Source organism: Littorina saxatilis, linkage group LG13 (assembly GCF_037325665.1).
Source record: "Littorina saxatilis isolate snail1 linkage group LG13, US_GU_Lsax_2.0, whole genome shotgun sequence".
Lineage (NCBI taxonomy): Eukaryota > Metazoa > Mollusca > Gastropoda > Littorinimorpha > Littorinidae > Littorina > Littorina saxatilis.
In genome coordinates this window covers 30,630,906-30,644,723 of record NC_090257.1, presented here as the reverse complement: position 1 = coordinate 30,644,723, position 13,818 = coordinate 30,630,906, and the positions used below count along the sequence as shown (strand labels likewise).

Genomic DNA, 13,818 nt, shown 5'->3' with positions numbered 1-13,818 from the left:
ACGTCATGTACAATTTCCAGAGACACGTACGACAAAGCACGAGGTATTAGGGACACACAGAAAATGAGAGTACACGCCGACGAACACGTTGACAGTGGGGCGAGCTGTGTTGTGAACATTGAAGCACGTGAGCCACGGAGCCACATTCCATCCGGGGCCTGCCTCGCAGCAATCCATTGACTCCACGTGCGTGGCTACTGACAGTGACAACTTTACGTCAGGGAGTGACACAGAGGAACCTGTCGAAAAGCTGTTGGCTGAAGCTGAGAAGAATGCATTGGAAAGGGAGTACATTCTAGGGGACATAAAAGAGTTTGCTGTAGAAATGACTATGAACCCCAGAACAAGACAGAAACTGCCCTGTGTGCCAGACAAAACAATCAATCAATCAATAGAATTTATTTCCAAAATGCAAAAGCACATGATTTTGTTTTGAATGTTGCAGTAAATCATATATCCACGTCCACACTCACATTCACACCCATGGTTAAATACTATTTGCACAGCCGACTAGAGTCCCCCCCCCCCCTTTCTCCCACCCACCCACCCAAAAGAAGCACAGGACTAGTGTACTGCTCTGCATGAGCGTCCACACAAGCACCAACAACAGATTCAGAGTGCAGACAAGATGGCCTCTGGGAAAAAACTGTTCCTGAAACGACTAGTTCTAGTCTTCAGGGCTCTAAACCGCTTGCCCGAGGGGAGAAGCTCAAACAGAGGGTTGGCTGGGTGAGTGGTGTCGCCGATGATACTATTGGCTCTCCGGATGAGCCGCGTGTTGTACAATGAGGCGATGGATGGTAAGTCGCACCCAACTATCCGTGATGCCTGTCTCACGATCCTATCCAGTTGTGCTTTCTCTTTTTCACTAGCGCCACTATACCACACAGAGATCGAGAAGCACAAGATGCTTTCCACTGTAGCTCTATAGAATTGCTCAAGGATGCTCCCGTTAAGTCTAAGAATAAGTCTTTGAAGAGAGTGGTGTACAATGTTTCTTCTAAACAGCTGCTTGCAAAATCTGAAGACTTTATATTCACGTACGACTGCATCAAAGCTGAAACACTCTACTGGGCGTTTAACAGGGACAAAGTAGACATGAGTTCGGATGAAGCAGAGCGACTGGCATTCATTGAAGAGACCACGGATGTGCGACGAAAACTCTACCGACGCGAAATAGACCATGTGACCAAGGACTTAAACGCTCTGGTTAATCTTCTCAGGGTTTACCTTCAAACTTGAACTTTGATATATCGCACGAACATTGGCAATGAAACCATGTGTGAACACAAACTGTATCGGAAAACTACGCGTCTGACATTGGACACACCAAGTCAGTAAACAACGGGTGTACGCGGACACGCGTTCGATTTCGAAAAGTGTTGTATTAATTATGCCCGATCCCCCCATCCCCACTTGGTCATGGGCAGATTGCCTAACCAGTAAACCATTTGAGTCTTGAGTCTTGAGTCTCTCTCTCTCTCTCTCTCTCTCTCTCTCTCTCTCTCTCTCTCTCTCTCTCTCTCTCTCTCTCTCTCTCTCTTCGTCTCTTTCTGTTTCTGTTTCTTGCGCGTGTGTGTGTATGCATGTGTGTGTGTAGGTATGTTTGTGTGTGTGTGTGTGTGTGAGGGGGGGTGCAAGTTTTTATATGCGTTCGTGCGCGCGTGTGTGCTTATGTATGTGCGTTCGTGCCTATGTGCGTTCGAGAGGGAGAGAGTGTACTTTGTCAAACTGACCTTCACGGCGTGTTTGCAATTGTTTCTTCTTCTTGTTGTTCAGAACGACTTGAGCGACATCAAGCTGAGTTCCACGGCCTTGCTGACCATCGTGGTGACCGACGAGGATGACCTCAACCCTGTCTTCACCAGCCCCCTCTATGAGGGCTTCGTCCTCGCTGATGCCGCCATGGTAAGTCTTACGTCCTGTCCTTAACTAGGCAAAGTATACTTCGCGAAGCTTGCTGCACGAAGCTTTAGCACTGAGTTTAAACAAGATTTTTAAAAAGACTAAAAGTAAAAGGACTTCGCGTATCCTTCGCGAATTCGTCTTCGGGATCAATGAAGGACCGCGTACCGGATTAATGTTGAACTTTGGGGTTTTAAATTCATAGCTCACAATCCGGCGGCATTAGGGAATTTTACCAAAGCAAATAAAAATTCTTGTGAAATTCATTGACGGATTGAGCCCAAAAATTAACATTACCAGTGATACAGGTGATGACCTAAAGGGGGTCAGGACACCATCGTCCCCAAAGAGAAAGAAAGCTGGGAAAAGAACGACGATCAAAGCCTCGGTGTATGCTAGGTTATTCAGGGGACAGAACTCACACATAAACATTATTCGAGTTACCGTACGTAACTCACATGTAGAGGACAATGTAGATACGAGAAAATGCCCTTAACGTTTCTGCTCTCATCCGTTTAAAGCCATATGTACTCGATGACTATACACGCTAATTGCTTTACCAACAGCTGGAGACATGCTAAATTAAGTTCCCTGCAAAATATTGTGGTCTAGGACCCCTTCAATGTTGAGATATGTTAATTTTCATTTTGATCTGGATCGTCCTATTTATAGATTTGCCAACAGAGGTAGCGTTGACGCAAGGGAAATAACTCCGCGTCTTTGTTTACATCCAAAGTTTTTGAGACTCTAAAACAAGCTGTAATGCATGTATATGGTCCGCGCATGGCGACATATCGTCATTACATGGTCTTATGGTGCGTTTGACATCGATTATGGGCAAACTACACTTTGTAAACACGGGAGCGCGTACATATGCCTTTAAGTTAGGAACCTATTTTTACTATATGTTTACGACCGTTTGCATATATAAAACGTTTGACCGTTTGTTTGGGGGGTTTACCCCCCCCCCCCCCACATCTAATTTAAGCTCAAACGGCCAATAAACACACAAACAGTATCTAAGTGTGGTCAGAGAAAAAAAACTGACAAACTGACGGACAGAGTGAAGCTTATGTACACCCATTTACGAGGGTGTAATAATTATAGCTACAGAAACACGGTGTAGCTCCCCATAACGGAGTTTGATTGACGAAATTAGAGGGGTGTGCGTAAGTGTGTGTGTGGGGGGGGGGGGGAGGGGAGGGGGACGACCATACACGTAGAAGCCAACTCCTGCATAACATGAGTGTACGCGTAGAAAAGAAGAAAAAGAAGAAGACGGACTAGGGAATCGGGCTAGACATCTTTAGAGAGAATCCATACACTCCCTAACAGCGCTGGATTTGTATTCAGTTGGCCGCTGTCAGCGTGAGTTCGATCCCAGGTTCGGCGGAAATTTATTTCACAGAGTCAACTTTGTGTGCAGACTCTCTTCGGTGTCCGAACCTCCCCCCGTGTACACTACATTGGGTGTGCACGTTAAAGATCCCACGATTGACAAAAGGGTCTTTCCTGGCAAAATTGCTTAGGCACAGTTAATAATTGTCTACCTATACCCGTGTGACTTGGAATAATAGGCCGTGAAAGGTAAATATGCGCCGAAATGGCTGCAATCTACTGGCCGTATAAAATTTCATCTCACACGGCATCACTGCAGAGCGCCTAGAACTGTACCCACGGAATATGCGCGATATAAGACTCATTGATTGATTGATTGATTGATTAATTGTTTAACCGCAATCTTGTGGTAAGAAAGGGATTTAACGTCTCTTTTTAATTGATTTCATCTTTATTTTGTAGGTAGTATTGGATGTATCCAAGTTTTATTGTCAGCGCTTCCTATATCCAGGGAAACTATTTTACTGATTTTTTGTTGCCAGGCTTTGCAACATTGATAATTTGTATTTGCACGCCTGACAAATGGATTGACCTTAGCACCGAACGCGTTCGAGTTTATCTCGTTTCTGTTTCACGTGCGTCTTTGCAGAACTCGCCTGTGAACGTGACTCCTGACATCCGGGCGGCTGACGCTGACGTCACACTGGATGTTCCGGTTGTCTACTCTTTCCACGGTAGGTACACGTGACCAGTGCCATACGCTCTTTCATGTTTATTACATGTTAATCGTCCCTCCTTCGTCCACAGTTAGACATGAGCATGCACACTTTGCCTAAAGTCATTCGCCTTCATACCCCCGAAAAACGAAGCATTGCAGCTTGAAAATGGTGAGGTAGAAACATGTAAAACACTGCTCTTTCGAAGCTCGAACATACTTTTGTTACCGTTTGTCGATAAGATCGTGGTGATTTTGGGTCTTGGAGTCTGTGATATGCTGGTCATTCAGTTATCTTTCAGTCTGGATATCTGACTTGCTAAGGGACAACGATTTTACATGACTCCTTTGGACCGGACAACTTTCAAGTTTGTATATCCTTAAGGTGACCGCGGTTAGTGTTCCTGTTTGAATACTGTTAACTTTTAGTCAAAGTCACTTATTGTGAAAATATGAGGTTTGCAAAGTGTTGACAGAGTTTGGACCTGAACCCAGAAACGTGTCAGCCATTGCTTGATTCACAGATGACTTTGAAAATGACAGTGCCTATATAATGTTTGTTCTTCGTGCCCGTCATCAGAGCAGGGGGGTTTGTGAAAACTGTGTCCGTTAGTCCTTTTTAATTGCGTTTTAGAAAAAAAAAGGTTCCGACAAACCTATTGCATGCTGCGCTGAAGTTTCAAGATGTTTCCGGGACAAAGTATTAAAACATTTCAACAAAGTACACACTGCGCCAGTCAAACGGCTTTACTTTCCAAAGTTTTCTGTTTGGGAGGATTTAGTGAGGTTTCCCCTCTTTGTTTTCTTTCCATCGATGTCAACATGGACAGTAATTTCAAATGCAAATAACCCCAGGACAGAAGTAGCCTTGAAACAACCAATGTATCTGCACGCGCGACAGAAGCAAGTAGAACACAGCACCGTAGAAACAGCACGCTTTTTTTCACCCAGGTTGAGCGTAGAACTTTTGCAACGATGTTTGTCTTTTTGTTTTACTAAGGTTACTTTACAGTGATCAACACCCACGCCCACCAACACCCACGCCCACGCCCACCAACCCCCAATTCCACCCACAACCTATCTTTCATTTAGCCTTGCACAATTCCACTTCGCCCCCTCTCCTTTAGAAACCGAAATTGTCTCTTTGAATACAGTAAATGATGATCGCAGGCACATTCCATATCGTGTGAGTGATCATATTCACCGCAATATGTCCGGGTTTTATACGAGACATAAAAGCATCTTTCAACTTACACACATACCAAGAATCAACATGCTGGCTAATCCATGTGCAGAGTTGGAATTGTTTGATAAATTATTGTTAAAAGGGACCCCTGTTTCTATCTGCGAGATTCATTCAGCAACAACAACATCATCAACAGCAACAACAACATCAACAACAACAACAACAACAACATCCCCACTCTGCACAGAAAGCAGCCGGGCTGTTGAATTTTTGGTATGTGTCCAAATGGAAGGATGTTCTTCTTGCATGTAAAAGTCTGGGCACATCTGTGGTGGTTTGTTTGTTCGTTCATGGGCTGAAACTCCAACGGCTTTTACGTGTATGACCGTTTTTACCCCGCCATTTAGGCAGCCATACGCCGCTTTCGGAGGAAGCATGCTGGGTATTTTCGTGTTTCTATAACCCACCGAACTCTGACATGGATTACAGGATCTTTTTCGTGCGCACTTGGTCTTGTGCTTGCGTGTACACACGAGGGTGTTCGAACACCGAGGAGAGTCTGCACACAAAGTTGACTCTGAGAAATAAATCTCTCGCCGAACGTGGGGACGAACTCACGCTGACAGCGGCCAACTGGATACAAATCCAGCGCGCTACCGACTGAGCTACATCCCCGCCCTGACTGAGCTACATCCCCGCCCTGACTGAGCTACATCCCCGCCCTGACTGAGCTACATCCCCGCCCTGACTGAGCTACATCCCCGCCCTGACTGAGCTACATCCCCTCCCTCTATCTGTGGTGGTAAATATGATCACCCCCAGGAGAAGAAATGTATCTTCAAACGAAGGAAAGAAAAGCTCTTCCCTACCCGAACCACCCCTCATCTCATTCTCCGCACTGAAAGTGTACTCTGCCCACGTTAAAGTGACGTTTTTGACATCTCAATTCATTCAGTTGTTTTTACATTTAGTCAAATTTTGACTAAATGTTTTAACATAGAGGGGGAATCGAGACGAGGGTCGTGGTGTATGTGTGTGTGTGTGTGTGTGTGTGTGTGTGTGTGTGTGTGTGTGTCTGTCTGTCTGTCGGTATGTCTGTCTGTGTGTGTGTCTGTCTGTGTGTCTGTCTGCGTGTGTGTGTGTAAAGCGATTCAGACCAAACTACTGGACCGATCTTTATGAAACTTTACATGAGAGTTCCTGGGAATGATATCCCCGGACAGTTTTTTCTTTTTTTCGATAAATGTCTTTGATGACGTCATATCCGGCTTTTTGTAAAAGTTGATGCGGCACTGTCACACCCTCATTTTTCAATTAAATTGATTGAAATTTTTGTAAAGCAATCTTCGACGAAGGCCGGACTTTGGTATTGCATTTCAGCTTGGTGGCTTAAAAATGATTTAATGACTTTGGTCATTAAACATCTGAAAATTGTAAAAAAAATATTTTGTTTTATGAAATGATCCAAATTTACGTTCATCTTATTCTTCATCATTTTCTGATTCCAAAAACATATAAATATGTTATATTTGGATTAAAAACAAGCTCTGAAAATTAAAAATATAAAAATTATGATCAAAATTACATTTTCGAAATCACTTTCATCTTATTCCTTGTCGGTTCTTGATTCCAAAAACATATAGATATGATATGTTTAGATTAAAAACACGCTCAGAAAGTTAAAACAAAGAGAGGTACGGAAAAGCGTGCTATCCTTCTCAGCGCAACTACTACCCCGCTCTTCTTGTCAATTTCACTGCCTTTGCCACGAGCGGTGGACTGACGATGCTACGAGTATACGGTCTTGCTGAAAAATTGCAGTGCGTTCAGTTTCATTCTGTGAGTTCGACAGCTTGACTAAATGTTGTATTTTCGCCTTACGCGACTTGTATAACATTATTGGCACATGTAAACAATATGAATTAATTAATGAACGCTACGTATATGGCAGCCTTTAACGAAAATAGATTAATTAGTCTTACGATAAAAATTTAAGAAATCGATCCAAACATGATTTCATCTTATTCTTTATTATTTCCTGATTCCAAAAACATATAGATATGATAGGTTGTATTCAAAACAAGCTCCGAAAGTTAACAAGAATATAGAAAAGCGCGCTTTCCTGCTTAGCACAATACGCTACCGCGCTATTCTGGCGTGTTAATTTCACTGCGTTTTGCACGTGGAAGGTGAGCGATTTCCTTCTCGCGGGGATTGACGAAGCTGTACTGTCTTGGTGAAAAACTACAGTGCGTTCAGTTTCATTCCGTGAGTTCGACAGCTTGACTAAATGTAATAATTTCGCCTTACGCGACTTGTTATTTCATGTCATTAGTTTGACTCCAAAATTTCATGTTTTTGTTGACTTGATTAGTATTTGCAATAACTTGTGACATGAACACAGTAGAGCGTTTTAATTTTGTGTCTCGCTTTATCTTAGATTTTGTAGACGTGCTAGATGACTTTTGTGTGTGAAATATTTACATCGATTAATTAATATGTGCACGCTTTCTTCTTGATTACGTTGCTATATTTGCCTTCAACTCTGAACTAAAATATCTGAAAACTTCTTAATTGTATTTTTTTTTAAATGTGTTTGTGTGTTTGTTTGTTTATGTATTTAATTGATTGACATGCCACGTATAGTTTTGTTATTTTCGGCTCCTTTTTAGTTTTATACGACTGAAATTAGATTATTAAGATAAAGACAATTGAGCAGTGAGAAACAAAGCGCTGTCTAAAATTTTGCCCTTTTTATTAAAAAAATGCGTTTACTGTCATGTGTTTTTTGACCATAACAAAGCTTATAAAATCTCTCTCAAAAGAACAAAATCCTATTTTTGCTAGTTTCTATCTACATAAGCAGCACTGTGACTTGACATTAAATACCTACCTAAGAGATGTACACAGCTGTATACAATTTATAGATCTTTTTTCAGGGTCTTCATACATAGATGGCGAATTCAACCATCGTGGTACATTTTTCTTTTGTGTGAAAAAAAACACCCCGAATCAAATCACTAAAGCTTGCTTGGTTTTATTATACAATTTTTCTTTGTGTATTTTCACATATTACTTTCGGCATTATCTTTTTGCGTGCGCTAATGTACACAGAGTGGAATGAATATCGAATGTCTTTGAGAACTAATCTTTTCAGTGTGGTATTCTGGCACGAAACACAAATCAATATATTCCAGGATTTTTACAATTTCTTCAATTTTATTATCAACCCGTTGATCGCAAATGTACGCAGTGATAGCGATTTGATATACTTCATACCTATAATGGTTCATATTCATACACAATAATGTTAAAACACCCAGTAAGCCTTTTCGGTTATAAAACCATAAAACCTGTAAATTCGCATATGTTACAATAATCTCTATTCATATTCAGTTATGAATCTTTTAGCTTCACAGACGTTAAAAAATCGAATATCGTTCTTAAAAACAGCAAGTCACGAACGTCCTCTTCATAAGTGCATGAAGACGGTTATTCCTTGGTTTTGTTGCTTCAAGGAATGCCGATGTATATTTTACTACTTTTATCATTCCAATATAGATAAACTGCATAGTTTATTACTTTTATCATTCCAATATAGATAAACTGCATAGTTTATTACTTTTATCATTCCAATATAGATAAACTGCATAGTTTATTACTTTTATCATTCCAATATAGATAAACTGCATAGTTTATTACTTTTATCATTCCAATATAGATTAACTGCATAGTTTATTACTTTTATCATTTCAATATAGATAGACTGCATAGTTTATTACTTTTATCATTCCAATATAGATAAACTGCATAGTTTATTACTTTTATCATTCCAATATAGATAAACGCCTAACGTTCCAGAATTCAGAATCAAAAATCAAGAATGGAAAGTTATTGGAACTTGTAATTTATGAAAAAACTAAACATTAAATTGTAATTATAATGATTGTATTGTTTTGTTTTGTCATGAAATAAACGTTCTAATAACTTACTATTCTTGTGTTTTTTTTTAAAATTCTTATTACTTTTTCGAGTCCTTTGATTTCATGGACATGAAAGAAACATTTTCGTGGGTACAAAATCCGAAGGGTGAAGTTTGTCTCCATAAATGAACAAGGACGATTGCTTCTGGCTTGCATAATGTATTGAATACGTATGCCTATTTTATTGCTTTTCGACCTAAGCTGTTCCGAGATGGCAGAAACGTAAGTTAGGTGGTGTATGATGTTCACTGAGTCTGTTCTATTCACCGATTGTTCACTGAATGTTTACTAAGTGTTCACTGAGTGTTCTGGCCTGTGCACCGATCTGTTCAGTTCAAGTCAAGTCAATACACGTCAGTGGCTTATTCAACTACCCCTCTGTTCATTTTGTAAACTTGACATTTTGAATGAGAACAGGCAACAACAACAAAATTACAAAAGAAAAAAAGGAAATATTGTTCAGATATGTCTAAACCAAATCATAGATAATGCCTTTACCTGGTTGCAAGTAACTGCCATGAAAGCGACTAATTTAAAAACAAACTTGTTAATAATTCAAGAGGTATGTTTGGTATATCGGTCTATTATATTGTGGACAAAACTGACATTCTTAAACAGCAGACGCTTGTGATTTGGGCTGCATAACGAGTTGGGGAAAGAATTATTAATGGGGTCAAAGTTTTGATTTGGTATTGGTTGAAAAGGTGGATTTAATGGAAAAGGCTATAACTTTTACAAGAATAAAGGGGAAAATACTACAGTTTACTACAATGGTCAGTGAAGAAATTTTGCATTTCTTTGGATCATATTTCTTTCTTGTGGTTTTTCAATGTGTTTTTTATGTTTTTGCAGCTTTTGATGTATCGTTTTTCTTCTTCTATATTTTGTTTTTTTTAATTTGTGTTTTTCTTCGTTTTTGTATTTACAATTTATATTTTGCGATTGTGTTGTATTTGACATTTTCTTTGTGTTGCTGGTTGATCTTGCTTTTCTTCAACCCCATAATAATGTTGACATTTTATTCTTTCTTTTATGTCATTAAAACATAAAGCTTACGTTCGTCGTTTCATGTTACAACAGATCAAATTTTTCTTTTTGACAGAGGTAATGATACGTTTTGCTGACCTTTTTTCTCTTATCTTCCTCGCTTTTAAATAATAATCCCCCTTACCTTTTTTTCTCTTGTATCGTCTTTTACAGAGTAAAAGCATTTGTGTTTCAGAACAGTAATAGTGCTAAGCAAGGTGGTGGTTGGTGTTATTCTTACATGCATAACTTGTGTTACTCAACCACCTCGGTCGGTGTACAGTTTTAACGTACGCTGTTTACATTAGAGCCTTGTATTTTCGTATACTCTCATTGTGAGCGTTTGTTCGATTGAAGCAAAAGCGTGTTTCTACAGTAGCTCCTTGGCATAAATGAAAAAAATATGTAGGGCTAGCAATGGCAATTGGTTACTTTTATTATTATGATGTGGTCCTGCTCCCCCTCCTCCTTCCCCAACGCCCCCCCCCCTTGCGCTCCCCTTTCTTCTCCAGAAAAGAATACGGTTTGTGTATTTTATAGAAAACTTTAAATGATGAACACCATGAACACATTTCTCTCAGATGTAAGGCGTCATTTTAGTTGTGGTTTTTTTTATATAGTTTTTTTCTCGTTTTTATCTCAATTTTAATGAAGCCCATTGGACGGGCATATTCTCGATAATATTCCCAAAGAATTAGTCAAATTATTCACGAAAAATGGATTTTTGTCGTGTCTTGTCTGAGTGTTTAACTAATTTTATCCTACATACGCTGGAAAGATCACCCATGTCTGAACTTAACCACATCTTCACACTTCATGCGTATATCATGTAAATGAGGCCGGGTCAAACTACAGCCTGACACGGACCTAATTACACGGAAGTAATTTTCCACTGCTCATGATGGCATGATTCTAACACATTCTGATCCACTGATCTCACCTACTCACACTTGCCCTAACGTTTTGTGTATTCCGTCCTCATGAGCTTTTATTAAAATGCCTGACGGTGCCAGCCAATCGTAACATCGTACCCTATTCCCCCGGAATCGGGATATGACTGCCTAAATGGCGGGGAATACGGCCAGCCACGTACAAACAAAAAATACTCGCGGCTACGAGTGTACGTGGGAGTCGCAGCCCACGAACGAAGGAGAAGAAAAAGACGAGGGTACGATACTTCGATCGACTGGCACTTTTATACAAGCTCCCGTGGTCCTGTTTAATTTGCACGTGAATAAAATCTAACAACGTTGGCGTTTACTAAACTGAAAATGGAGTGCTCTTTGATTTTACAGCATGTGCATGATGTGTGAATGTGTCACTGCTGTTCCATGCACTCTCCACCCCCCCACCCCCCCCCCCCCCCCCCCCCACCCCTCCCCTCACATCCTCCCCAGCCTCAGTCCTCACGGTCATCTTCAACCTCAACCTTACCCTCAGCCTCAACCCCCCCCCCCCCCATGATCAATATTTGATTAATAGCAAACCAGTTGGCTAGTTTTCCAAACCAGTCTATTTTTTGTTCCTGCTTGTATAATCATTATGTTTATTACCCGCATGATTTCAAGTTTCCCAAATCAATCTGCGGTTTTGTACTGCTTTTGCATTATGTTTATTAAGGCAAGTGCATATTATGTTTTCAATTATTTCACCTTGCAGGTTTTGGTGAAGTTAATTGCCCTGTTTATTCTGTGAACATATTTCTGTATGCTTGCTCCTTGCTTGTACAGTACATACAGGCTTTATTAGCATTTTACGACTATTCAGTATCTTTTGTTGCATCAAAGATGTCTATACAGACTTTGCAGGCAAAGCTTTTAACCATGCCGTTTTAAAAAAGCGTGTTTATCATAGCAAAGTTTGCTGCAAACGTAAAGAAAAGACGAGGTGCATATAATGATTTTTATTTTTTTTGTATTTATTTATCTGCTTCATTGTTAAGTAATCGGGTTTTTTTCCTATATTTCAGTATTTTACCCCTTCCCCCTACTTTGCAGACAACATTTGCATTTGTAATATTTTATCTTTTCTTCAAAAGTTATTCCCAGGGAGTTCTTTGAATTATGATTGTGTAAACGCGTGTGATGCTTTGTGATTTTTTTCTGGGGGGGGGGGGGGGAGACTCATCAGTTGTTTTGTTAATGAATGTAAACGTACATTTGCATTATAAGAACATCGAAAAAGCTTGGTCGGTTCTTTATGTGGTGTTTAACGTCGTTTTCAACCACGAAGGTTATATCGCTACGGGCTTGGTCGGTTAAGTTCCTCTATTGTTTTGATTACATTGCATCGTCAGTTCGTTTGTTCATACTGCAGTGTGTTGAAGAAAAGATCATAACGTTACAATACAAATACGTAATCAAGACTAGATCCGTACTTTTCCGTTTGTTTCTACACAAATTCTTTCGGCATGTCACTTTCTTACAAATATATAAATTTAATATTTCATTTCCCCTCTCGATGTTCTCTACAGATGAGAATTTTATATCATTCGTGATAGTTGTGTTCTATATTTTTTTCCATTTTTCTTGGTCTTACATGTATTTAAGAAGAAGAAAAGAATGTGTGCATGTCAAGACTGGGTCACGACATAATATGGTTTGTCTGTGTGAAAACATACTGCAAAGCTAAGACAAAATTCGAAAGCTTTCACATAAAGAACTACAACTTACCAATACAAAGACGCCTTCAGCAAAACTGTTTGTGATGGATTTTCAACAAAAGATAATTTTACTTTTCCAATGTTCTTAGTCTTACGTGTATTTTAGAACTAAGAAACACATAGAGACCTACAACTTACAACAAAGAAGACACCTACAGTAAACATTATTGTGATGGATTTGTATCTTTAGATGCGCGTGGATCACAGAATGTGTTCGCCATTAACGAAACGACAGCTCAGGTACGCCTGGTGGCCCCCATACGGCCCACCAAGGTCTCCATGGTGGTTCAGGTATACAGTCACAAGTGCAGTCTGTCTATCTGTCTGTCTCTGTCTCTGTCTTTGTCTCTGTCTCTCTCTCTCTCGCTCTCTCTCGCTCTCTCTCTCTCTCTCTCTCGCTCTCTCTCTCTCTCTCTCCCTCCCTCCGTCTCTCTCTCCCTCCCTCCCTCCCTCCCTCCTTCTCTCTCTCTCTCTCTCTCTCTCTCTCTCTCTCTCTCTCTCTCTCTCTCTCTCTCTCTCTCTCTCTCTCTCTCTCTCTCTGTATGTCGCTCTGTCTTCGGTTTGAAAGAACTTCTATACAGCTCACCGTTTTAAGCCATTCATTAAAGGACAGAACATTGATTGATTGATTGATTGATTGATTGATTGATGGATGGATGGATTGATTGATGGATTGATGGAGGGATTGCGTGGTTGGTTGACTGGCAGACTAAATGGTTAACAGTTTGATTGATTAAAAGGTTGACTAAAATGTTGATAAATTGGTTGTTTGATTGATGGATTCGTTCATTCATTGTCCAGGCGACACAAAAGGACAACCCATCGCGGTACGGCGTGGCGATGCTGGTGATCACGGTAGGGGGAGTGAACTCCAACGCCCCAAAGTTCCAGAGCGACAGGTACCCCGTCTACGTGTCTGAGTCCGTGCCCGTCGGGACCACAATCCTCTTCGTTTCCGCCACAGATGAGGATTTTGTGAGTACAGTAGAACACCCCTTTTGAT

At 40.4% G+C, this 13,818-nt stretch overlaps 1 protein-coding gene across 3 annotated transcripts in view; it reads left to right on the top strand.

Moving 5' to 3' along the window:
- Positions 1 to 13,818, top strand: part of LOC138945974 (protocadherin-9-like) — a 97,132-nt gene that overhangs the window by 60,297 nt on the left and 23,017 nt on the right. The window contains exons 10-14 of one of the 3 annotated variants that reach the window (XM_070317507.1): positions 1,780 to 1,908; positions 3,893 to 3,977; positions 8,084 to 8,119; positions 13,006 to 13,106; positions 13,617 to 13,790. In XM_070317507.1, the coding sequence (XP_070173608.1) occupies positions 1,780 to 1,908; positions 3,893 to 3,977; positions 8,084 to 8,119; positions 13,006 to 13,106; positions 13,617 to 13,790 (525 nt within the window). Of the gene's footprint in view, positions 1 to 1,779; positions 1,909 to 3,892; positions 3,978 to 8,083; positions 8,120 to 10,207; positions 10,232 to 13,005; positions 13,107 to 13,616; positions 13,791 to 13,818 lie in introns of all 3 variants that reach the window. The other 2 variants (XM_070317508.1, XM_070317509.1) reach the window with 2 other exon arrangements.